The 26535-nt window shown below is 39.6% G+C and overlaps 1 protein-coding gene across 3 annotated transcripts in view; it reads right to left on the reverse strand.

Annotated features, from left to right (window-relative positions):
- UBE3C (ubiquitin protein ligase E3C) overlaps positions 1-26535 on the reverse strand; it is a 168627-nt gene that overhangs the window by 129038 nt on the left and 13054 nt on the right. For all 3 annotated transcript variants that reach the window (XM_073334553.2, XM_073334552.2, XM_073334554.2), the window contains exons 3-9: positions 20811-20885; positions 19885-20031; positions 12493-12608; positions 6395-6552; positions 1573-1726; positions 861-1078; positions 311-465 (exon numbers count right to left, since the gene is read on the reverse strand). In XM_073334553.2, coding sequence (XP_073190654.2) covers positions 311-465; positions 861-1078; positions 1573-1726; positions 6395-6552; positions 12493-12608; positions 19885-20031; positions 20811-20885 — 1023 coding nt within the window. The remainder of the gene's footprint in view (positions 1-310; positions 466-860; positions 1079-1572; positions 1727-6394; positions 6553-12492; positions 12609-19884; positions 20032-20810; positions 20886-26535) is intronic.

A 26535-nucleotide genomic window follows, 5' to 3' on the forward strand; every position in this document is an offset into this window, starting at 1 on the left:
AGAACTCGGCGTGCTTCCCTCCCCTGCATCCTGAACGCCGCAAAGCAGTTAACTGCCACAGGCAGGAAGCAGGGGAGGGAGGGGGGAGGCTGCGTGCCGAGTCCTCGCTCCTCCCCCCATCCTTCTGCACCCTGAATGTCGCAAGCCAGCTGACTGCCACGGGCAGAAGGGATGGGGGAGGAACAAGGACGGGGTTTCACTGCATCAGCGGTAAATTAAATGAGGGGAATACAATGAAAGTGCCTTCCTCAATTTTAACTATGGTGTTGCTATAATAAGATTTTATTCAGCGGAACCCTTTAATACTTACAGGTATGGTCATCATCTTACTGATTTCTTCATCCTCATCTTCAGAATCACTGGTTGCATCTTGACAATGTGCACTAGTAGCAGACACAGGTAACTGAGAAAGAAATGTTTGGAGTACCCTTAAATACACAAGTAGCCCTTCCTCTGAAAGGGATCCTACAGCAAATAAACAAATAAAACAAAGTAAGCAGATCATACTATACTATAACTGAATATAACAGTGTTCAACAAGAATCCCTTATCAATAAACAACATGCTCAAAAGCTTACAATTAAAGTATGCCCTATATTGCAAAGAATTATATGAATCTTGGAATGGGCTGCAAGAAGAATACATCTAATGATCTTCATATTTTAAACTATCATTTTTTATTTCTTTTTCAGACCATGAAGAATACTAAAATATACTATGGTATATGGACTCCTTCTGGGTCCGCGGGCGAAGTTCTTACAGATGCAGCACCTCTCTTTTGTAACATGACAATTCAAAGAACTATATTATACAGTACACAAAAATTCATTTTAACTGAATAGATTATATATTTTTCATACCCAAATATGTTTCACCAACAGTTAAAACAAAGTAAAACAGCCATGGAGCTCTATCACTTTTTCTTGAACGCCTGCTTTCTGTTAATAGTGCATTCAGGAAGAGTTCATAAGGGAAAAGTGTTTGCACATCTGCAAGCGCTGGAATGATGAAATGGAATATCTGATCTGTAAAAGGTGCTGCCAGAAACTCCTCTGTGAAGGCAGCAAAAATCTGTTGCCTGAAAGGGGGGAAAAAAGGTTCTTTACAGAAAATGAAAACACAACTTTTCACCGGCACATCCATGAAGTGATTGATCATCAACTTGCGAGTCTGAACACATTATTTTATCTATCAAGGAAACTATGTATAGCTGCATTCCTTAATTCTATGCCACTATATTGAGCTCGTCAGATTACTCAAATAATTAATTTAATCGGCCCTTCTCAATATTATTCTATTTGTATTTTTCTTTAAAGCCTAATACACCCACATAAAACTATTCTGAAACCATTTCAAGATTATGAACAATTACATTTAACTGAAGAGCTGTAAAGAATTTCAGAAAACCTACCTCAGTATATTATTGCACTATCACATAATAAAACTCGTTTTTTCTGTAATACTGTGCACTCAACAGCACATATAAAAACTTAACTAAAAACTGCATGTACCCTATGTATTTAAGATAATAATGAGTTGATATACAAATATTGAAAGATCTCCTTTGATTACCTTGCACCCTCTGGACAGGAGCTATATGTAAAGTGCAATGGTTTCAGAACATTCTCTAGCAGTATTTTTGCAATAGGAACTCGAGAGACATCAGAATATTCAATACTCGATGGAAGCTTGTTGTTAATTAACAAATAAAGCGACCTGTAGTATCCTGAAACAAATAAAAATATATGCAACCATTTATTTCTTGAGTTGTAAAGAAAACTGCAATTTATAATTAGGAGCGCTTTACAATTCATAGCATAAAGTCTGATTTAAACAATTAATAGATAAACTGGAAAAATGCAGCAAAAAGGCAAAAAGCTATATTCACAAAAGAAATTGGACAGGTTATCAACAGTTTTTTTGGAAATGCAGTTTATTTTGTAAACTGCAGAGACAGATAAATGTATACAGAATTAGCCTGACTTTCAAAAATAACCTTCCCCTGCTGAACTGGCTCTTTAAAGCAGTTGCCACCTAGACACAGTATACTAAATCTCCTATTTCTCTGAACTCATCCGCCTGTCACATTTCTGATAGTTGTTTTTTTGGCCTTTTGGACACCATCAATGGCTCTCACTAGATCCAAAACCTTCCAGAGTATCATATGACATCCAACACACATACCTGCTGTTGGAGGAGTATCACAATTCTACAAATACTTCTGACCTCCACCAGTCTGGATTGAAAATTGCTCCTAAATTGTGGATTTCTTGCATAACAACATGATGTTCCATTGACTACACCACAAAGATGTGGGTGGGAGGTAACATGAACAGCATTTAGCTCAATAAGATGCAAAGACTATTTCATGATTCCATCCTATCCTTAATTCACATTCTTGCTCAATGAACTTGAAGTGTAGAGCAGGGGTGGGCAAACTACGGCTCGCAGGACCGTCCTGTCCAGCCCCTGAGCTCCCAGCCGGAGAGGCCTGCCCCCAGCCCCTCCCCCACACAGCTTGTTCCCGCCCACCTCCCAAGCTTTCAAATAAGCCTGTCTGGCCTGCCACTCTAAGTGACAGGGTAAGGGTGGGGGGAGGATAGGGGGTGAAGTCCCGGGGGGTCAGAGAGTGGCGGGGGGGGGGGGTTGGATAGGCATGGGAGTGCCAGGGGGCCTGTCAGGGGCGGGGGTGCGGATGGGGCAATCAGGGGACAGGGAGCGGGGGGGGGGGAGGAGTTGGGGGGGGGGTCCCGGGAGGGGGCAGTCAGGGGACAAGGAGCAGGGGGAGTTGGATAGGTCAGGAGTTCTGAGGGGGGCAGTCAGGGGGCTGGATGTGGGAGGGGGCGGGGCCAGGCTGTTTGGGGAGGCACAGCCTACCCTACCCAGCCCTCCATACCATTTTGCAACCCCAATGTGGCCCTCGGGCCAAAAAGTTTGCCCACCCCTGGTGTAGAGCATGTGAAAACTAAGGTAGATTCACACATTTTCTAGAGATATTACAGTTCCCATATGCTTTTATCATCAGTAATAAAAACCATCCTATTCAAATTACCTGCTCTAGTCAGTGAAAATCAGTCCATGACAATAAGACACATCACAAAAGCATATTTGGAAGGTTTCTAAGGCATTGAAAAGTTGAACTAACTTTTCCACCCTTCACACTGCCTCTTAAAACCACACCTGAGAGAGTTTAAACTTGCTCTGCAAGCACAGCATCACATCGTAATAGCTGAAAGTGAAGTGCAGTAAACATAGTACTCTTATGAAGAATCCTTTGTTGCACCCATTTCCTGGAAAGAACATTCACTGTTGCCAAAAACTGGAAATGTATATTTGAAGCTCACTTGCTGGAGACTATAAAACATTTGTTTAACTTTAAGAAAGAGGGTATCGTTAAAATAGTGTGTGTTTTAACTGTATTTCTCAAATGAAGCACTTCTTCTCAAGTGCACACTTGTAAATATGGATGTGCACTGAACTTGCCCTGTAGCTGACATTTCAGTTAAATTGATATTACTACTTTTAAATTGCCTTTGTGTGATAAATGGCCTCTACGTTATCTAGATTTCATACATACCTACAATTTATTAATACTAGGGCTAATTAAGGGGTATTTCAGCAGTAAAAATTATTTGAGTTTGAAAGTTTGAGATATCAGTTTCTTATTTTTATAAGTTACAGTGCCTTTATATTGCCACAAACACTTTTTCTTACTATAAGGCCATGTGTACCCTAGGGAAAAGGTGCATTTTTAAACACACTAGCTAATGCATATTAACACGTATTGAGATTCTAGTACTGACAAGGCAGCTGTAGCTCTAACGTCTATGACTTGATTGAGGTAAAACCTAGGGTCCCTCTAAATTTTACTCTTACCAACTTGCATGTTAAAATTAATGGTTACTTTATCTTACAGTTACTGTTGGACTTAGAAATGTGTTATCCATATATATGCCATGATCCACCCTCTTTCCCTATTATTATGAAGTTCCATAACTCATGGATTTCATATTGGCAAAGGAATGGAGGGTCCCCTGCCTTTTTCCTCTCAGCTGGGCAGCACAAGGACAGTCAGGGCACAGGCATGGCCCCAAGGAAGACTGTTGGCCAAAGGAATCCAAACTCAGGTGTGCAAGACACATGCACACCAACAGTCATAGACATTAGAGCTACAGCTGCCTTGTCAGTACTAGAATATATATGGACAAGTACTTGAAGAACTACACCTTGCCTTGTCTATATTAGTATTTTAACACATTAGCTAATATGCGCTAACATGAGTTAAAGATACATTTTTCCTAGTGAAGACAAGGCCTAAAAGGCTGATATACTTTATGTATATATGATACACTATACCCCTACTCCAGAGGAACTGTGCAAAAAAAGTTTCGTCTGTACTCTACTCCAAAGCCAGTATTTAAATCAATACACGCAGGAGGTCATCTAGTCCAACCCCCTGCTCAAACCAAGATCAATCCCCAATTTTTGGCCCAGATCCCAAATGGCCCCTCAAGTATAGAACTCACAACCCTGGGTTTAGCAGGCCAATGCTCAAACCACTGAGCTATCCCTCCCCCGCATAATACATAAGCACATTCACCGATAAGCAGTGAGTCTTTCACAGGTCTTTCCAAAAGCTATGAATTATTAAAAATAAATATTTAAAAATTATTTCTCTGTGTGTTTTCAACCCTTTGAACTTCATCTTTAAATGTGAATATATTGTTTATCACTTGCCAAACCCTGAAAACTGTGTTCTCCTTTTTATGGTGCAATTTCATTTCATTAAGCAGCTCTTGTGTCCCCTGGACCAAATCCCACTTGCCTTAACTCACTTAAGTTATTATTAACAACTTGTATTACAGTACTGCCTAGAGGCTTCAATTAAAAATCAGAGGCCCTTGTGCTAGGCACTGGACAACATATCAAACAACGGTTAAGCTCTTTTGGGTAGGGGCTATATGATAAGATGTAACAAGTGGTGGAAATAACAAATGGAAAGTACAGGAGATGTAGGAGCTAAGGTAATAGTTATCAGAAGCACAGGCTAGATGGATTGTGTGCAAAACAGTTTAAATTAATGATATAAACAAAGATCACAAAAGTGTTTTGTACAATAACTCAGGTATCATGTATGATTAAAAGGACAGCACAACTGCCATTATCATGCAGTCTTACTATTTTTTGCTTTTTGTACTATGATCAGACAGACAGCTGAATTTTATGGAGTTAGATTTTTAACCTATCCAGATTTAAATTCTCGCACATCAATTTTGAAAACTGGATGTTATGTAGTAATGACAAGCTAACATCACTATATGGAGGTGACACCTTCAAAAATACTTTATACAAGAGCTAAACAAAGATACAAATTATGGTGTTCTTAATAGCATACTATGAAAATGTGTAATAGTTTCTAGGCAAGCCAATTAACGTATTGCAATCTCACTCACACTGTATTATGCTCTGGTAAAAAGTAATTTCTGACTGTAGCAGTTCCATCTAAATCAACAGGACCAGCATAACAGCAGGATTTTGTCCTTTAAAATATGGATCTATTCCAAGAAGTGACTGTAGAAATGACATCCTGGAGTTCTGTAGTTTTTTCCTATAAATGGCTGTCAGGTCAAACATGATTAGTTAAGAAGAAAAAGTTTTTCCATTCCCTTTGATATGAGTATGGCAAACTCAACCCAGGATCAGAAAGCCAAACTGCCGCCTTTCCTTCTTGCACATCCCACAAGTAATAAAAGTTCCACAAGCCAAATTACACCCTCAGTAACACCTATGCAATCCATTTGCTTTCAACAGGTTTGCACAGATGTAACTGCCTGGAACTTCGCAAACAACTCTATTGATGATGGAACAAAGGAAACAGAACATAGCTCACTATCTCTTTGCTGTGTTGGTACTATGGTGCTAACAGGATTAAAAATTAACAAACACTTTTTAACACCATCTAGCAGATAAAGGGAGATCATCTGTTGCACAAGAAGGTAACATTTTTAAAAAATTATTTTTCAGAGTAGAACTGCAGTTTGGGTCTTGGGGGGAGGTTATTTGCTCACATGTAAAACAGCAGACAGATGAAAGAAGCACATTCACTATATAATATTAGCATATAACAAACTAAATAGTAAAACAAATTGCACTAACAACCTAGTAAAACATACAGTTTAGAAACACGATTCCAAAGAAATCAAGTATTGAGCTGTACCTTTCTGTTCATTAAACATGTTCATTAAAACTATGGGTCAGTGTCAGAACTACTTAATGTTAACCATAATGTCTGTTGTCAAAATACAATGTGTTTCAGTAACATGGCCTTCAGCAGTTACACATTTGTTCAAAGTTTGTGTTTTTTCCCACAACTTCTAATATTCCTGCTACTGACCTTTTTGAACCATGTAGTGCAAAATTTGTTCAAATAATGATGCCACATAGTTGGCATCTTGTAAAACAGGTAAATACGTATTCTCAGATGAAAATACCTCAAGCATTCTCATAGGAAGTGCAACATTCAGACTGTCATCGTTGCAGTTTTGCAGTAACCTGTAAATAAAATAAAATTCACAATTACTTAACAGGAGAGGTTTTTCCCATTTAAGTTAAGATTTATGCATACTTTTTAAAAATTGAGCTACGAAGATTTTCACATCTTCCTTAAAAATAATCTTATTCATAATGGATTCTAAACATCCTCAGGAGTTCAACTATCTTTACAAGACAAGTGCTTCAACAACCCTGGAACATAGGAATTACCAAACCAGATCAAACTCACGGTCCATCTAGTAAAATATCCTGTCTTTGGCAGCGGCCAGCACCAGATGCTTCAGGGGAAGGCACAAGGAACCATGCAACAAGCAGCAGGAACCATGCAACAAGCAGCTGTGGGATAAACTTGTTTCACACAAACATGTCATGCTAATTCCCAATATAGCTTGGTTTAAACCCTGAAGCATAAGGTTTTCTGTTCTTTCCTGAAGTCTTTTTTTTTAGTATTAACCATAAAAAAATCTTGATGTTTTTCTTTTCCATACAAATATCCAATCCCTCTTTCCTAAATTCTTGGCCTCAATGACTTGCAAAGTTTAGTGGCCTGCAGCATTCATTAGATAGACACAATCATTATGAGACTCCTCAGAAGAGAAGTCCAGAGTATCTATCTGCCAACAGGTATGACATGAACACAGAAAATGAAGCCAGGTCTGCCAGGACTAAGCTGTGTGGGATTCTGGAGAGGCAGCTGAAGACAGTCAGATGTGTGACAAAAGCTCTATCCTCAGCTACAGAACAAAGTGCTAGACATTCTACTCTCTATACTTCTTTGCTAAACTATTCATCAAATACCTGCAATTACAGAAATGGGGGAGAATAAATATATGGCACCATGATGGGTTGGGGGTGCATACGGGCTAGGAAAATTAAGAAGGGAAAGGTTAAAAGGACAGTCCCAAAATCAAGGAACTAGAACCTTAGAAACCTGGTTGGATCAGCTTTTAAGTTCTACCACGGGCAAAATGGAGTTTCACGCCGCAGAACAATAATGAAGCCTAAGGTCCAAATAGTCTAGTTTGTATTATGTAGTTTATATTACATACATACACCTATATTATAGTGAAAAAAATCAACAATTTAAATAGGCTCACTGCCAACTTGAAATCTAGCCATTAAAAAAAGCATTAAAAGTAGTTTCTGTTACTATCCCTGCCCCAAAGATCCCCTGTTAATTTCTATAATTTTGCATTTGCCTATCCCTCTTTTGTTGTGTAAAAAGCCAATTCGAACAGAAAGAAAATGATAGACTATACGGTAGAATCAATGACATTAAGAATACACAAAATTCTGACAAATGCACAAAGTAAAAAAAATAAAAAACAGAGAAAACATTTCCACTAATCTCTTTAATTTATAGTAATTTTAGGTGTCATTTGTAAACACACTAGTTAAAAAATGTCCAGAAAAAAAAAGGATGATTTTAATTGACTGTGTCACTTTGAATCAAGAACAAAACAGGTCAAACCAACCTAATAGCTCTGACAGAGTAACAAGACTTGTGGACAGGGGGAAGCGGTAGAACTGACTTTAGTAAGGCTTTTGATACTGTCTCTCATGACCGTCTCATAAACAAACTGGGGAAATGCAACCTAGATGGAACTACTATACCAATGATGCATAACTGGTTGGAAAACCCTTCCCAGAGAGTAGTTATCAATGGTTCACAGTCAAACTGGGTAGGGCATATCAAGTGAGGTCCCACAGGGATCAGTTCTGGGTCTGGTTCTGTTCAAAATCTTGATCAATGACTTAGATAATGGCATAGAGGCTACACTTACAAAGTTTATGGACAATACCAAGCTAGGAGAGGTTGCAAGTACTTTGGAGGATAGGATTAAAATGCAAAATGATCTGGACAAACTGGAGAAATGGTCTGAAGTAAACAGGATGAAATTCAATAAGGCCAAACGCAGAGTACTCCACTTAGGAAGGAACAATCAGTTGCACATATACAAAATAAGAAATGACTGCCTACAAAGGAGTACTGCGGAAAGGGATCTGCGGGTCGTAGCGGATCACAAACTAAATTTAACACTGTTTCAAAAAAGCTAACACCATTCTGGGATGTATTAGCAGGAGCGTTGTAAGCAAGACACAAAAAATAATTCTTCTGCTCTACTCTGTGCTGATTAGACCTCAACTGGAGTATTGTGTCCAGTTCTGGGCACCACATTTCAAGAAAGATGTAGACAAATTGGAGAAAGTACAGAGGAGAGCAACAAAAATGATTAAAGGTCTAGAAAACATGAGCTATGAGGGAGGATTGAAAAAACTGGGTTTGTTTTTTCTGGAGAAGAGAAAACTGAAGGGGAACATAACAGTCTTCAAGTATGTAAAAGGTTGTTATAAAGAAGAGAGTGCTATGTTGTTGTCCTGTTCTTAGTGGCTAAGGAGAAATAGTAATGGGCTTAAATTTCCACAAGGGAGCTTTAGGTTACAGTTAGGAACTTTTTCCTAATGTCTAACAGTAGTTAGGCACTGGAACAAACTACCTAGGGATGTTGTGGAATCTCAGTCACTGGAGGTTTTTAAGAACAGGTTAGAATCATAGAATATCAGGGTTGGAAGGGACCTCAGGAGGTCATCTAGTCCAACCCCCTGCTCAAAGCAGGACCAATCCCCAACTAAATCATCCCAGCCAGGGCTTTGTCAAGCCTGACCTTAAAAACTTCTAAGGAAGGAGATTCCACCACCTCCCTAGGTAACCCATTCCAGTACTTCACCACCCTCCTAGTGAAAAAGTTATTCCTAATATCTAACCTAAACCTCCCCCACTGCAACTTGAGACCATTACTCCTTGTTCTGTCATCTACTACCACTCAGAACAGTCTAGATCCATCCTCTTCAGAACCCCCTTTCAGGTAGTTGAAAGCAGCTATCAAATCCCGCCCTCATTCTTCTCTTCTGCAGACTAAACAATCCCAGTTCCCTCAGCCCCTCCTCATAAGTCATGTGTTCCAGTCCCCTAATCATTTTTGTTGCTCTCCGGCGGACGTTTTCCAATTTTTCCACATCCTCCTTGTAGTGTGGGGCCCAAAACTGGACACAGTACTCCAGACGAAGTCTCACCAATGTCGAATGGAGGGGAACGATCACATCCCTCGATCTGCTGGCAATGCCCCTACTTATATATCCCAAAATGCCATTGGCCTTCTTGGCTACAACGGCACACTGTGGACTCATATCCAGCTTCTCGTCCACTGTAACCCTTAGGTCCTTTTCTGCAGAACTACTGCCTAGCCGTTCGGTCCCTAGTCTGTAGCGGTGCATGGGATTCTTCTGTCCTAAGTGCAGCACTCTGCACTTGTCCTTGTTGAACCTCATCAGATTTCTTTTGGCCCAATCCTCTAATTTGTCTAGGTCCCTCTGTATCCTACCCCTACCCTCCAGCATATCTACCTCTCCAGTTAGACAAACAACTACCAGGAAATGGTCTAGATGATACTTAGCCCTGCTTTGAGTGCAGGGACTGGACTAGAAGATCTCTTAAGATCCCTTCCAGTCCTACAGTTCTATAATTCTACGACGGGGTGAGCAAACTACAGCCCATGGGCTGGATATGGCCCGCGAGCTGGCTACGGCTTGCCAGCTGTTTTAATCCGGCCCTCGAGCCGCTGCTGGGGAGTGGGGTCTGGGGCTTGCCCAGCTCCGGAGCTCCAGCCGGGGAGCAGGGTCAGGGGCCACTCCACACGGCTCCTGGAATAGTGGCATGGCCCGCCTCTGGCTCCTACGCGCAGAGGCAGCCAGAGGGCTCTGCACGCTGCTCCCACTCCAAGCACCACCCCTGCAGTTCCCACTGGCCGGGAACTGCGGCCAATGGGAGCTGCAAGGGCGGTGCCTGCACACAGCACAGTGCACAGAGCCGCCTGGCCTTGCCTCCGCATAGGAGCCAGAGAAGGGACATGCCACTTCTTCTGGGAGCTGCTTGAGGTAAGTGCCACCCAGAGCCTGCACCCCTGAGCCTCCCCCTGCGCCCTAACCCCCTGCCCTAGCCCTGATCCCACTCCTGCCCTCCAAACCCCTCGGTCCCAGCCCAGAGCACCCTCCTATACCCCAAACTCCTCATCCTCAGCCCCATCCCAGAGCCTGCACCCCCAGCCAGAGCCCTCACCCCACCCCAGCCTGGTGCCCCCTCCCACACCCTGAACTCCTAATTTCTGGCCAAACCAATCCTGCACCTCCAACCAGAGCCCTCACCCCCTCCCGCACCCCAACCCCAATTTTGTGAGTATTCATCGCCCGCCATACAATTGCTATTCCCAGATGTGGTCCTCAGGCCAAAAAGTTTGCCCACCCCTGTTCTATGAAATACAGTGGGAAAATGTATGCAAACCACATCAGCTTTTATTTTTTCTTTATAATTACTTATCTTGGTGCACCAATTCACATGAATTTATCCTGTGGTTTTGGTTTTTTTTAAGCTAACGTCCTACTGAGTCAATATTAGAAACTGATACATAACTATTTACACTGAGCAATTTTCTCACACGGAAATAAACCGTTTTAAATAAGCCTATTACTTTCTAATCTAAAGTACAATGTATACTTTAAATTCTATTTCCATGGTAGACTTTACATTACCAAGGGACACATTAAAGTATGAGAAATATACACAAATATTGAGTCCATGAGAATTGATAGAACTGAAACCATCTGATATGTAAATATAGATGTTATCTGAAAATATACATTAGTATCAAAAACCTTTTTGGTTCCATTGCACTTCACCCTTTTGTAAAAGAGATTTAAACCGTAACAGATATAAAACGCATATTGCAACAACATTTTAGTTCTCTTTAATACAAATATCTGATACAGTAAAATATACAGTGAACTCTGATATAGTAAAACTTAATTTCTAAAGTAGAAAGAATATTCCAAATTATTTCAAATTTTAAAACTGTAAATTGCAATTCCAATTACAGTGGAACTTCACTTCTAGTGCAGTGATATCATGAAATGAAAAGGTCTTAACAACAACTGGGTTCCAATGTACCCTATATTTTAGTTTACAGAGTTTTTATGTCATAATTCACTATGTATACAGTTACCAGAAGAATGCAAAAATTTATCAAATCCAAGTGCACTAGGCATTCATTGTCTACAAATGCCCCTAATATTAACTGAACTGAGACCATAGGACAAAACATATTCACGTGGCGAGTTCCACTGTTGGCTCTGCACTCCAAGGAAACAGTATCCTCTTCACAAGACCTTTTAGCTCTGGAGAAGGGAGCTGGCTACTGTTATCATGTCAACGTGAAGAATAATCTTTTTGGTTCCAAAGAGGAGAGTGGGCTACTTCTACCAGATCCAGGTCAGCTATTTATCTCTGTCCCAGTAGACTTTGCTTCCCGTGGCCCTATGAAAGTACTCTCAGCATCACTATCTGCAATTATCACATTGCTGAACTCAATGACATGCATGCACATCATGCCTCAAATTGAAAATAAAAGTGGGAGCAAACAGTATTTTAAACAACCATATTAGCCATAGAACAGCAACAAACATCTTAGTACAAGGCACTTTGTGACAGGCTGGGGATACAGTTATGATTCATACAGCTCTTCCCAAACAGTCACTAGTTCTGAGGAAATGTTCTGATTTGGACAATTATTGCTAATGGTCCCAATTCAGGAAAATACTTCAGCACATGCTTAAATCCATCACTATTGAGGACAGCCCTCAAGCACATGCTTAATTTTGAAGTCAATGGAAAATAAGCACGTGTAATTCCTGTCCTGAATAGGAAAGATTTTCCTTTATTGGAGCCTGTATATCTAACATGAATTAAAAAAATAAAATAAAAAACAACGAAAAACCCTCTCTACTAAACAAACCATCACATTTAATTCCTATGTTTTATCTGGTGATATCAATACATGTTTTCTGAACGCCATTTAGATATTAGTTGGGAGAAAGAAAGTGATTTACCTGCAACATAGGCCCAACAGTCTTTTTATTTGGAATAAGCAAGTAAGTCTGTCAGGACCATCCAACTGCTTAACGAACTGAGAACTTTGTTTAATTAAGTTCTGACACATCCATATCTGGGAAAAACAAAATGCACAGATTTGATCAAAAACCCTGTAAAAATGAATGCTGTTATTCATTATGGGCCGATAATGATTTCCTCACTCATTTTGAAAAAGCACTTTATTCTACCAGAAGTCCCATTACAGCCAATTCATGGAGAAAGGTATGAGTGAGTATATCATATTTTGGCCTACATAAAATGCTATGAAAAAATGCTATTCATACCATTTTACAGTAAGTTATAAAACGAGATATAGTTTAGCACTGTGAATTATCTAATGAGAATGTGACAAGTCATTAATCAATAAAAAATTTCTCTAATCAGGATTTGATTAAGCCACTGGCACAATAAACCTAAGCCTGGGTCTCCAGCTACTGGAGTCATGTGATTATGTTAGTATGTCAAAAGCTAAACTTTCATTTAAAAAGTAGTTTTTAGCCCTCATGCTGCAAAGAAAAGCTTGAATATGAGAAATGATTATAATTATAATTGAGTCGGCAGACAGCCTGAAGCAATAATCTATAAGCTTTCCTATACATCTGAGATCCACTATTCAAGGAGTCCCTGCCACCATGGCTGCAGAAGACTGACTGTGAGAAAAGAGAAGAGCGCAGCTGTGACCATTTAGGAATATGTCTGTACAATTTATGAATTCTGTGTGAGATTATGATCCCTATGTGTCTGCAAACTCCACTCTGAATGTGCAGCCTTTTGACTTCTCTATGGTCTGTTTCTCCATGGTGGGTTTAGATTCCAAAGATGGTGGAAAAAACAAAAAGAGAGTAGCTGATTCTAAGTACCCCATCATTGGAAATCTATACATTCTAGACAAAAGACAGATCCCTGCCCAGAAAAACTGGATTAGCAGGAGGCAAGTCACCTTGATAGCAAAGTCACCTGGCAGGATTTTGTGCTCAAATGGGGAAGCTGGCAAGAGTGTCACCTGACACAGGTGACTGAAGGTTCTAAAAAGAACAGAAGCTGTTGTGCTCATGGGCCATTTTCTCCAGTCCATGAGGGAGAAGCAACTGAGCATGCAACACCTTATGAGGCTGGGGACTCCCCGCCTGCCTTCCTGGATCCAAACGCAGTGGCAGAACTAACTGATGTACATGTGACACCTTTTCAAGCATATTTATGCAACTGACAAAAGTACCTGTATGACACGAATTTTCACACAGGGCAGAAGAGTGAGCCCGCCCTGCACTCAAACAGCAGCAGTGTTTCCTGTAGCACAAGGCTGGGCCTGGCTCCCCACTCCTAATGTTGTGACATGGTGCACATCACTCACTCAAATTTGGCCTGGCCACCGCTCTGTCATGATGCGCTACTCCACAACCCCATGTGCCAGGCTGCAACACGTGGAGTGAAGAGCTGGGCCCAGCCCTGAAGGATAGAAGCCGCTGCTGCCAGGTGAGTGTGGAGGTAGGCTTGCTCTTCACCCCACCAGCAATGACCCATCTCTCTTCCCCCCCTGCCACCTCCCCAGGTGTAAAACCTGGCTTCACCATTGCCCAGATGGTTCTCCCAAGACTCACAGCACAGGGCTGAACGAGTGAGGGATACTGAAGTTTAAGATGTTTATTTTTGGTATGATATAAACTCTCCTGGGCTTTCTGTGATTAAATAAATGGGGCATAAACATGTTGGACTTTGTGCGTTAACTGCTTCACAATGCTGCATGTGCTTGAGTTAAACTGGAACCAGAAGCTTCTTAACTTTGGGAAGGAATTCTCACAGAGGGGTGTGTTTAAGTAATTGGGGTAATTCAGGGGTCAGTGCTGCTCCTGGGGGCTAAAGGCAGATGAGCGGAGAAACTCCATTTCCAAGAAGGGGAACAGACGGAGAATCAGCACCAAGGAAACGTGCCAAAGAGGGCAAGGAAGGGCCCAATGATGCAGACTGCTAAGATTCTAGAAGCTTGACACATCCTGGCGACCCAGAACAGCAGAGGCTTGGACTTCCTTCACAGCAGTCCTAGTGAGCAGCCATGAGAGGCACTTGCTAGGATCTATGACAGCAGCAAATCCGACTCATCCATCCAAGCAAAAACTTCTCAACTGCTGAGACAGGTACTTCCCCCCACCAACCCTGCCGCCACTCCTGCTGCTCGGTGGGGAGGGGGAGAAGAGGACCCCATAATGCTACCCCACCTCTCTGAGAGGGGAGGGAGATGCCCTGCCACCACCACTCCAAACAGAGACAGGACAATAACAAACCCCTTATTATGTGTGCCTGGTATGCCCCAGGTTGCCTTAATTTGACCCTGTAGTTACAGTGAGGTAAACTACATTTAAAAGGTTCTCTTTATGAACCTCTTATGTGGCAATCACAATTTCTAGGTGGGGGGGGGGATCTTGTTCCACACGTGGGTTATGCACGCTTACAGCACTTTACTGCTCTATTATCTTCAGTGTAGCATTTAAAAATGCTACATGTTTTTCAAATATTTAACAGACCATTTTAAAATATGCATCAAATAGTTTATTATTTTTCCCTAACTCCTCAAATTTAAAGTATTTTGTGTGAAGCTTCATAATATATACCCCCCCCACCCCAAAAAAGAACTGACTACAAAAGAGTACATATCAAGGACAAATAGTGTGCTCAACAATTAGAAATTCTCTTCTTGTTTTCTTTCCTTGGCCTGGATTTACTGAAAGTTTTAGGATTCTTTTAACGTTTGAGGCATTTTCTTTGATGTCTTTATTAATTACTCATGTCCTCTGAAGTTAGTGTAATTAGGTTATTCTTTCAATGGGAAATATCTCCCAGACTTGATTACACTGCATTAGTACCTTCACAGAGAGAAAATACTGGGTAATAAAGGGCTCTTTAATTGAGCAAAAAAGGCGTAACAAGAACGAGTGGCAGAAAACTGAGGCTAGACAAAGTCAAAAGAGAAATAAGGCAGATTTTTAACAGTGAGGGCAATTAACCAATGGTACAAACTCGCAAAGGAAGTGGTGGATTCTCCATCTTTTGATATCTTCAAATCAAGACTAGACGTCTTTCTGGAAGACATGCTTCAGCCAAACATGAATTATTAGGCTCAATACAGGGGTACCTGAGTGAAATTTAAGGGTCTGTGATACATAGGAAGTTAGACTATATGATCTAGATTAGCAATTATCTTTGAAAAAAGTCATGGAAAACGGGAGACATTCCAGAAGACTGGAAAAGGGCAAATATAGTGCCAATCTATTAAAAGGGAAAGAAGGGCAACCCATGGAATTACAGACCAGTCAGCTTAACTTCTGTACCCGGAAAGATAATGGAGCAAATAATTAAGCAAGCAATTTGCAAACATCTAGAAAATAATATGGTGATAGGTAACAGTCAGTATGGATTTGTCAAAAACAAATCTTGCCAAACCAACCGATAGCTTTCTTTGACAGGGTAATAAGCCTTCTGGCCAGGGGGGAAGCGGTAGACGTGGTGTATCTTGACTTTAGTAAGTCTTTTGATACTGTCTTGCCTGACCTTCTCATAAACAAACTAGGGAAACACAACCTAGATGGAGCTACTATAAGGTGGGTGCATAACTGGTTGGAAAATCGTTCCCAGAAAGTAGTTATCAGTGGTTCACAGTCAAGCTGGAAGGGCATAACGAGTGGGGTCCTGCAGGGATCGGTTCTGTTCAATAGCTTCATCAATGATTTAGATAATGGCACAGAGAGTACACTTATAAAGTCTGCAGATGATACCAAGCTGGGAGGAGGTGCAACTGCTTTGGAGGATAGGATTAAAATTCAGACTGATCTGAACAAACTGGAGAAATGGTCTGAAGTAAATAGGATGAAATTCAATAAGGACAAATGCAAAGTACTCAACTTAGGAAGGAACAATCAGTTGCACACATACAAAATGGGAAATGACTGCCTAGGAAAGAGTACTGCAGAAAGGATACATTGTCCTGGATATGAGTCAACAGTGTGCCCTTATTGCCAAGAAGGCTAACAGCATTTTGGGCTGTATAAGTAGAAGCATTGCCAGCAGATCGAGGGACGTGATTATTCGCCTCTATTCAGCATTGGTGAGGCCTCATCTGGAGTACTGTATCCAGTTTTGGGTCCCACACTACAAGAAGGATGTGGAAAAATTGGAAAGAGTCCAGTGGAGGGCAACAAAAATTAGTAGAGGGGTGGAGCACATGACTTATGAAGAGAGGCTGAGGGAACTGGGATTATTTAGTCTGCAGAAGAGAAGAATGAGGGCGGGATTTGATAGCTGCTTTCAACTACCTGAAAGGGGGTTCCAAAGCGGACGGCTCTAGGCTGTTCTCAGTGGTGGCAGATGACAGAACAAGGAGCAATGGTCTCAAGTTTCAGTGGGGGAGGTTTAGGCTGGATATTAGGAAATACTATTTCACTAGGAGGGTGGTGAAGCACTGGAATGGGTTATCTAGGGAGATGGTAGAATCTCCTTCCTTAGAAGTTTTTAAGATCAGGCTTGACGAAGCCCTGGCTGGGATGATTTAGTTGGGGATTGGTCCTGCTTTGAGCAGAGAGTTGGACTAGATGACCTCCTGAGGTCCCTTCCAACCCTGATATTCTATGATTCTAAGGGATCTGGGGGTCATAGCGGATCACAAGCTAAATATGAGTCAACAGTGTAACGCTGTTGCAAAAAAAGTGAACATCATTCTGGAATGTATTAGCAGGAGTATTGTAAGCAAGACATGAAAAGTAATTCTTCTGCTCTACTCCGCACTGATTAGGCCTCCACTGGAGTATTATGTCCAGTTCTCGGCACCACATTTCAGGAAAGATGTGGACAAACTGGAGAAAGTCCAGAGAAGAGCAACAAAAATTATTAAAGGTCTAGAAAACATGATCTATGAGGGAAGATTGAAAAAAAATGGGTTTATTTATTCTGGAGAAGAGACAACTGAGGGGGGACATGATAACAGTTTTCAAGTACAGAAAATGTTGTTACAAGGAGGAGGGAGAAAGTGTTTTTCTTAACCTCTGAGGATAGGACAAGAAGCAATGGGCTTAAATTGCAGCAAGGGCGCTTTAGGTTGGACATTAGGAAAAACTTCCTGTCAGAGTGGTTAAGCACTGGAATAAATTGTCTAGGGAGGTGGTGGAATCTCCATCATTCAGGATTTTTAAGATCAGGTTGAACAAACACCTGTCAGGGATGGTCTAGATAATACTTAATCCTGCTTTGAGTGCATGAGACTGGACTAGATGATCTCTCGAGGTCCCTTCCAGTTCTATGATTCCTATGATCCAATGGTCCCTCCAGCCTTAAACCTCTCTGAATCTATGAAACACCTTAATGTCATCTGAAAAGGTCAGGGTTAATTACCAATTCCCTAAAACAAATATATATATATCATTAAAAATAGTCTAAGTAAATGTTGTTCACATTTCAGGTTCTACAGCTGTAGAACAGAATGAGAAGGCGGTGAGATTGCTGCAACAGGAAACAGGTATGAATAATATCATGGCTGCTCAAGCGATTTGTTGGGATAAGAAAAGAATACCTTGAACACATGACAATTTTTGCAAGAAGACCTGAATACCGGTCTGAGTTATATGGACTGGGAAATAGCACTTATTAACATCAAAAATAGTCTAGCAGCAGGTTTTTAAAATAAGTATTATCTGATCCCCTATACAGGCAAAATGTTCAGGTAATAAATGTAGGGAAAAACATAGGCAGAAGGTGATGATTAAGCAGGTGACCTAGGACTGTAGAAAATGCAACGATTTTCAGGTATAGTTTTAAGAAGGTCAGCTTTTAGGCATATATTCAGTAGTGAACTCTACCCTAGGACTTACTAGTTAAGAAATGACAGGGTTAAAGAAAGTGCTGAGGAAATGGGACAGTGGGGCTAACCACTTTCATCATATGCAATTAGGTTAGACATTGGATAACTAGTGAACCACTGGGAAAACAGGAATGGCTATCCCTCTTAGCTCAGAATATAAACCAAGCACAGTGTGTAGGGTAAATGCAAGGTACAAGAAAATATTATAATCTAGAATGTATGAACTGGTTAAAAGATCTTATTACTGAACATATTGGCTTTCAGAAGAGTTGTGTAAATTTATAGAATTACAGGGTCAACTAGTTTATTCCCCCCCTTCCACCATACAATCTGCATGACCATTACACCTCTTTTCCTGTTGATTTTCTCCTTTGATAATGACTGGGAATTTTTCAAACCCTATGTTTTAATAGAGCATATGCAAACATAATCACCTTTTTCTAACTTCTTTTATATGCACCTACACCATCAATGTCAGTAGACTGTGCTCCGGGAAAAGCATGATTAACCCCTTGGTAGCAGGGGAAGCTTGCTTTTCAATGTTGCAGAAAAATAATATCTGTATTAGTCCTTTAAAATTCTCAGAGCTAGGCTAACAGACTAAACAGCTATGTCTTGTCTTAGTCTATGTTTTGTGACAGAGAATATAGACTGTTATATAAATGAACAATTTTAATATATTATCTTATACATATGCAGGCACACTAAATGCACAAGGCACTTTACACAACACAGACTAAGACATATTAGCATATTCTTCACTGAGAAAGAAGGAGGTTCCTCATCTGAAAAGTTTTAAAGTACGATAAATGTTCATCCCATCTTTAGAAGTTGAAACTGAAAAAGTTTTAAACTTCCGACAAGGAAAAAGTGTATTCTTCATATATTTTAAATTTTCAAACCGTCGCAATAGTTTCAAATTCATTTACTTTTATGTTTAAATCCTTCTTCCTTGCAGGATTTAGACTTCTGCAGAGACATGCTATCCTTATCAGTAACTGCAGAAAACTCAACGACTTCACATAAACTTGTGGAAAGAAGAAGCTACAGAAAACTGAAGGGAAAAAAAAAAGAAACAATGCTAACAGCTACAATATTTTCATACAGTGGTGGTTCACTCTGAGTGCAATTTTTTTTCTTATGAGTTATGTATACCATTTATGCTGCTATTCACAATGGTTTCTCAAACTTCCCACTGACCTTTAATATTTAATTATACACATGAAAAGTGGATTTGTGCTATTTCATCTGAATTGGCGTTCAATAGGAAGTACAAAGAAGAAAGCTAGCCATCAAAATCCATCAATTTTGCTCTCTTTGAAACTGGATTAAAAAAGAGGGCTACAGAACAGCCACATTTCTAACAAATGGATCAAAAGGATAACTAAGCCTGTTCTGCAGCCACCCACTTATTTCTGCTGAATGAAGCAATTAGTGATGAAGTGACTAAAAAACATGCAAGAAATAAAACTAACTACAGTAGAGTAAAATATGTACTGGCACTCACCAAACGCTTAGAATCCTCTTTCTGTCTATAAAAAAACAGAAGTTGACGTACTAAAAGGGTCAGATTAGCTCCACTGGCAGTGGAGACAGTTCCTCCAGATTGTGCCAGATTAGCACAGCGATCAAATTCACTTCTTTGGATGGAGTACTTAAAAGATAAAAATAAATTATCTGACAACACATTAAAATATAAATGCAGGATTTTAAGCTATTCATTTTGAGTTTCCATCTTATCTGACAGGTAAAATGAAGGTACTATTCTGATGTTACATATTTGTTAAGAGTCCAAGTTAGACAAATCCCCTCCACAGCATTATGCTGATTCTTTGTTTACAATTTGTCCTGAAGACCCATGTTAAGAAATACCATTTAATATAAACTTGTTTTGAACCAGCCCACTCTGTTAGCCAGTTCATAAACATAAACAACCCTTTTGCAGAATAACTGACCCAGTGCTGTCTTAAAGAAGCCCCTTCCAAATCAACCTATCACCTAAATTATATGAAGAAACATGTTTGTGTATCACACACTAGAAATGCCATTTCAATCACTTGAAACATATTGGCCCAATTTTCAGAGGAGCTAAGCAACCCCAGCTTCTCTTCATGTAAACAGGAACTGCAAGAACACGGTCCAGCAATGCCCTTATGCACGTGCTTTAACTTTGAAAACATGAATATTCCCACTGAAGTCAATGCTCAACAATGCCCTTTAAAAATAAGGCCAAACTGAGAATAAAACCAACTCTTGCATTTCACTTTTCTTATATGGGTTTGCACCATGCTTACCAAAGGAAGCTAGCAATATCAAAGTTTCTCAACAGAAATGGCTAGGACTATAGTATTAAGAAACCCCAGCTTCAATTAAATTGTTTTACACATTTATTTTATCACAATTTCTCTCTCAATTGATGAGAAAAATACCTACTTGGTACTTTCTAGCCCTGTACCCCCGAACGAAGGACTGGATGATTATTGCATTTTTCAGCCTTCGTCTTTCTTCCTATAAAATGAAAGAAATAAGGCAGTCAAAAATAAAGGATGCAAAACTGAATCTTGCTTCTATAATTTTGTCATATATATTTATATTCAAAGATATTTTTGTTTTTTTTATATACTCTGTCCAATTTGCTTTTTCTGTATGTTTGCATACTTCTGAAAATTAAATATATCTTTATCAAAATAAGAGAAAGGTGCCTGTGACTTAAACATTAGTGACATACACATATACATAATTTAGTCCTGCTCAGGAAGAGATTCCTTTTGTTTGTAAAGGCAATGTAAATTTATAGCAGGATAAGCAATTTTTAATAATCAATAAGAATTATATGAAAAAATGTCATGATTTCAAGAACAGAAGAGGAGTTTTCATATCTTATTAAACATAGTGTTTTAACACCACACTTTTCAATGACTGATTTAAATCTGATAATACCGTTTACTGGCAAATGAAGTGTAAAAATACAATAAGGAAGGCCAAAGAAGAATTTGAGGAACAGCTAGCCAAAGACTCAAAAAGTAATAGCAAATTTTTGTTTAAGAACATCAGAAGCAGGAAGCCTGCTAAACAACCAGTGGGGCCACTGAACGATCGAGGTGCTAACGGAGCACTCAAGGACAATAAGGCCATTGCGGTCTTCACGGTGGAGGACGTGAGGGAGAATCCCAAACATAACCCATTCTTTTCATGTGACAGCTCTGTGGAACTGTCCCAGATTGAGGTATCATTAGAGAAGGTTTTGGAACAAATTGATAAATTAAACAGCAGTAAGTCACCGGGACCAGATGGTATTCACCCAGGAGTTCTGAAGGAACTCAAATGTGAAACCGCAGAACTACTAACTGTAGTCTGTAACCTATCATTTAAACCAGCTTTTGTACCAGACGACTGGAGGATAGCTAATGTGAAGCCAATTTTTAAAAAGGGCTCCAGAGGTTATCCTGTCAATTACAGGCCTGTAAGCCTGACTTCAGTACCAGGAAACTGGTTGAAACTATAATAAAGAACAATATTGTCACACGTATAGATGAACATAATTTGTTGAGGAAGAGTCAACATAGTTTTAGTAAAGGGAAATCATGCCTCGCCAATCTACTAGAATTCTTGGAAGGGGTCAAAAAGCATGTGGACAAGGGTGATCCAGTGGATATAGTGTACTTAGATTTTCAGAAAGCCTTTGACAAGGTCCATCACCAAAGGCTCTTAAGCAAAGTAAGCTGCCATGGGATAAGAGGGAAGGTGCTCTCATGGATTGATAACTGGTTAAAAGATAGGAAACAAAGGATAGGAATAAGTGGTCATTTTTCAGAATGGAGAGAAGTAAATAGTGGTGTCCCATTCAATATATTGATAAATGATCTGGAAAAAGGGGTAAACAGTGAGGTGGCAAAATTTGCAGATGATTCAAAACTGCTCAAGATAGTTAAGTCCCAGGCAGACTGCAAAGAGCTACAAAGGGATCTCTCAAAACTGGGTGACTGGGCAACAAAATGGAAGATGAAATTTAATGTTGATAAATGCAAAGTAATGCACATTGGAAAACATAATCCCAACCATACATATAAAATGATGGGGTCTAAATGAGCTGTTACCACTCAAGAAAGAGATCTTCGAGTCATTGTGGATCGTTCTCTAAAAACATCCACTCAATGTGCATCGGCAGTCAATAAAGCAAACAGAATGCTGGGAATAATTAAGAAAGGGATAGATGATAGGACAGAAAATATCAAGTTGCCTCTATATAAATCCATGGTATGCCCACATCTGGAATACTGTGTGCAGATATGGTTGCCCCATCTCAAAAATATATATTGGAATTGGAAAAGGTTCAGAAAAGGGCAACAAAAACGATTAGGGGTATGGAACGGCTTCCGTATGAGGAGAGATGAATAAGACTGGGACTTTTCAGCTTGAAAAAGAGATGGCTAAGGGGAGATATGATTGAGGTCTATAAAATCATGACTGGTGTAGAGAAAGTAGATAAGGAGGTGTTGTTTACTCCTTCTCCTAACACAAGAATTGGGGCCACCAAATGAAATTAACAGGCAGCAGGTTTAAAACAAATATTTTTTCCACACAATGCACAATCAACCTGTGGAACTCCTTGCCAGAGGATGTTGTGAAGGCCAAGACCATAACAGGGTTCAAAAAAGAACTAGATACGTTCATGGAGGATAGGTCCATCAATGGCAATTAGCCAGAATGGGCAGAAATGGTGTCCCTAGCCTCTGTTTGCCAGAAGCTGGAATGAGCGACAGGGGATGGATCACTTGATGATTACCTGTTCTGTTCATTCCCTTGGGGGCACCTGGCACTGGCCACTATTGGAAGACAGGATACTAGGCTAGATGGACCTTTGGTCTGACCCAATAGGGCCATTCTTATGTTTACCCTTTGACCCAAGTGGTTAGCCAAAGTTCAGGGCCTTTTAGGGTTGTTTCTGTTAGGATAAGAAATAGATTATATCAGTCAGGTATATTCTTGGTGTAGTCTTACTGCCTCTAAAGGGATCCTTTGCTTCTGAGAGGAAGATGAGATCTGGTGCTTCAGACCCAGGGACATGGCATGGAGATAGAGAAAGACACTTCCTCTTCGCACAAAAATTAGAGAAGATGAGGAACGTTTTATGGAGTCTTCTCAGCACCCAGAAATGTCTTAAAGTATCATTTCCTTAAAGAGACTTAATTTCTGCAAAAGAATTAAGCAGAAAGCCAAGCTGGCTCAGATATTCTGGAAGAAGTTTAATAGTTTCTACTGCTAGCACAGCCAATTAAGGTGATAAGAAGTATTCGATGGAAGTGCATATAGATTACATTTCCATTCATACCTGTACTATTTGGTAGGATGCATTTATTCGGGCAGGGGGAGAGGAGGAGGATAAAACTGCAGGTAATTGGGTAAGTAACTCTCAAAGGCAATGGCTGAGGACAGGGGAAGTAGGGAAATCGGGCAACAGCAAAATCAGTGAGGGTTACTTGGGGACAGGTCAAAATTTTTCCTTTTTTTTTTTTAAACTACTGTGACAAACCCATACCCGCTTACATTTTTACGGCCTACTCAGACAAAAAAAAGAAGTCTCCATGTGACATTTGATGCTATTTAAAAGTTTGCTGTAGACAGACAAGCCATTCTTATTATCCTAATTAACCAGTGATTAATTTACCAAATATGCCTTTGTCCTGTTTTCTAAGACAAGGCATTTTTGAGCTGAGATGTCAAAAAAAGGCATTAAAAGAATTTCAGAAAAACACGATCCAACATCTACAGTATGATTTTGAATCCCAGGTCCCCAAACAGACTGACTGACTATTCCAAGATTTGAGCAAATTAATTCCGTGCTGGCCCCAGACCAAAACACAAAATGTGAAACATCAAAGATTTTAAGGTTTTAATGGATGGAAGGGCAAAGTTAGGAAAAATTCTCAACCTCAACTATGGAGATGCACCACCTCTCCATAATATCACAGGGTGAAATTATGCAGCAAGGCAGATATATTTTCCCTCTCTGCAGGTATGGGTTTCATCCTAGAATACATAATTGTCAATTAGTGACCCATAATTGTGAGTGTTTGAAATCTGAGGTCACTACTGAGATTTCACTGCATGCACTTTTTCAAAGCCCATAACTGATTTTATTCTCAAAGGACTCATTCTTTTAAAAAAAACAAAACAAAAAAAAACTCTTCTATAAAGGGACTTTTATTTCATCCTGTAAAACTAATATATGTGGAGATTAGGGTTGTCAAGCGATTAAACAAATTAATCGTGATTAATTGTGCGATTAAAAAAATCACAATTAATCGTGTTATCAATCACGCTGTTAACCAATAATACAATACCATTTATTTAAATATTTAGGATGTATAATTTTTGAAATGTATTGATTTCAATTACAGCACAGAATAGAAAGTGAACAGTGCTTGCTTTATATTTATTTTTGATTAAAATATTTGCACTGTAAAAAACAAACAGTATTTTTTAATTCACCTCATACAAGTACTACAATGCAATCTCTTCACCATGAAAGTTGAACATTCAAATGTAGAATTATGTACAAAAAAAATCTGCATTCAAAAATAAAACAATGTAAAACTTTAGAGAAGTGGTGGGCAATTTGTGGCCCGTCAGGGTAATCTGCTGGCAGGCCTCCAGACCGTTTATTTACATTTGCACGGCAGCCCACAGCTCTAGTGCAAATGTTCCCGGACAATGGGAGCTGTGGGAATATAGCTGAAAATGTAGAAAAACATCCACAAATATTTAATAATTTTCAATTGGCATTCTATTGTTTAACAGTGCGATTAATCACAATTAATTTTTTTGAGTTAATAGCATGAGTTAACTGCAATTAATTGACAGCCCTAGTGGAGCTATACATTATACACATATTTGTGTGATACATACACAAAGCATATGCCTATAATATACCCATACACAGTGCTTTGTTTCTGATGCAAGTATTAGCAGCTGAGTGAGTGTGTTAGCCACTTATCACTCAGCAAAAAGTTTCTGAAACACAGAATAGTACTTTTGCATGTTGGTAAGGACTGACAGATCATAAATGGAAGTAGTAATTTAAGATACCAGATTGCATGTGTAAATTCAGTACATAACTGTGCATCCAACTTAAAAATCAATCCTTTTAGATCTCAAAACCCAGTAACTAATATAAAAAATAGTGAATTACAATAGAACTCGTTAGCAGTCTCGCAAAAAAACAAAAGCACAGGTTTATGAGTCAAATGTTCTTGTTTATGGTCTTTATCAGTATGTAAACTATTCAGGTACACATTGTTGTCTGAGACCAATTATCTAAACTTAAAGGGGTATTTTCACCCCCTCTTAAAATATGGGGAAGGTCAAACAAAAATGAATCCTTTCACTTTCCACTTACTTGGTATCATTTTATTGCCAAGTTTGTTCATTAAAACAACTATGTTTGGAAAATGGTATTTTCACCGTTCCAGTTTACATTCTTTTCATAGGTGATTTTGGAGTAATTAGTTATGGCAGCAGATTAATGTCACAACACAGGATAATGATTTAATTGCAGGCTCAAGCATCGTTATCATAATAATTATCATCCCTACTCCTTATAGAGCATTTTTCATCAGTAGATTTCAAAGTACTTTACAAAGGAGGTCAGTATCATTCTCTTTACAGATGGGGAAACTGAGGCACAGAAAGGGGAAGAAGCCAGTGTCAGAGTCTTGTATAGAACCTAGGTCTCCTGAGTCCCAGTTCAGAGGAATCGAGGACAAGGGAGGCGTAAGGAGAAAATTCCTGGCCACATAAATTCCTTTTTCCATTAAGGGCCTGATCCAATTCTCATTGAAGTCATTGGCAAAACTTGCATTGATTTCCATGGGTATTGCATCAGACACTAAATACTTTTTTTAAAAAAAGTAAATAGTTCTTATAGAAGAATATTCATATCGGGGAAATCTAGGGGGAAAAGTTTAAATGGCTCTGTTGATTCTGATATATGGAAGAACAAAATGTACATAGAAAGTTCACAAACTGGAAAAAACCCTATAGAATAATTTCAAGTAAAACTCTACTAAAGTACAAAATTTCAAAGTGTAACTATCATCAGGCTGAACAAAATTACAGTGTACATGCAAGCTGTTGTTTTCCACAACACTATCTCTAT

Source organism: Lepidochelys kempii, chromosome 2 (assembly GCF_965140285.1).
Source record: "Lepidochelys kempii isolate rLepKem1 chromosome 2, rLepKem1.hap1, whole genome shotgun sequence".
Taxonomy (NCBI): domain Eukaryota; kingdom Metazoa; phylum Chordata; order Testudines; family Cheloniidae; genus Lepidochelys; species Lepidochelys kempii.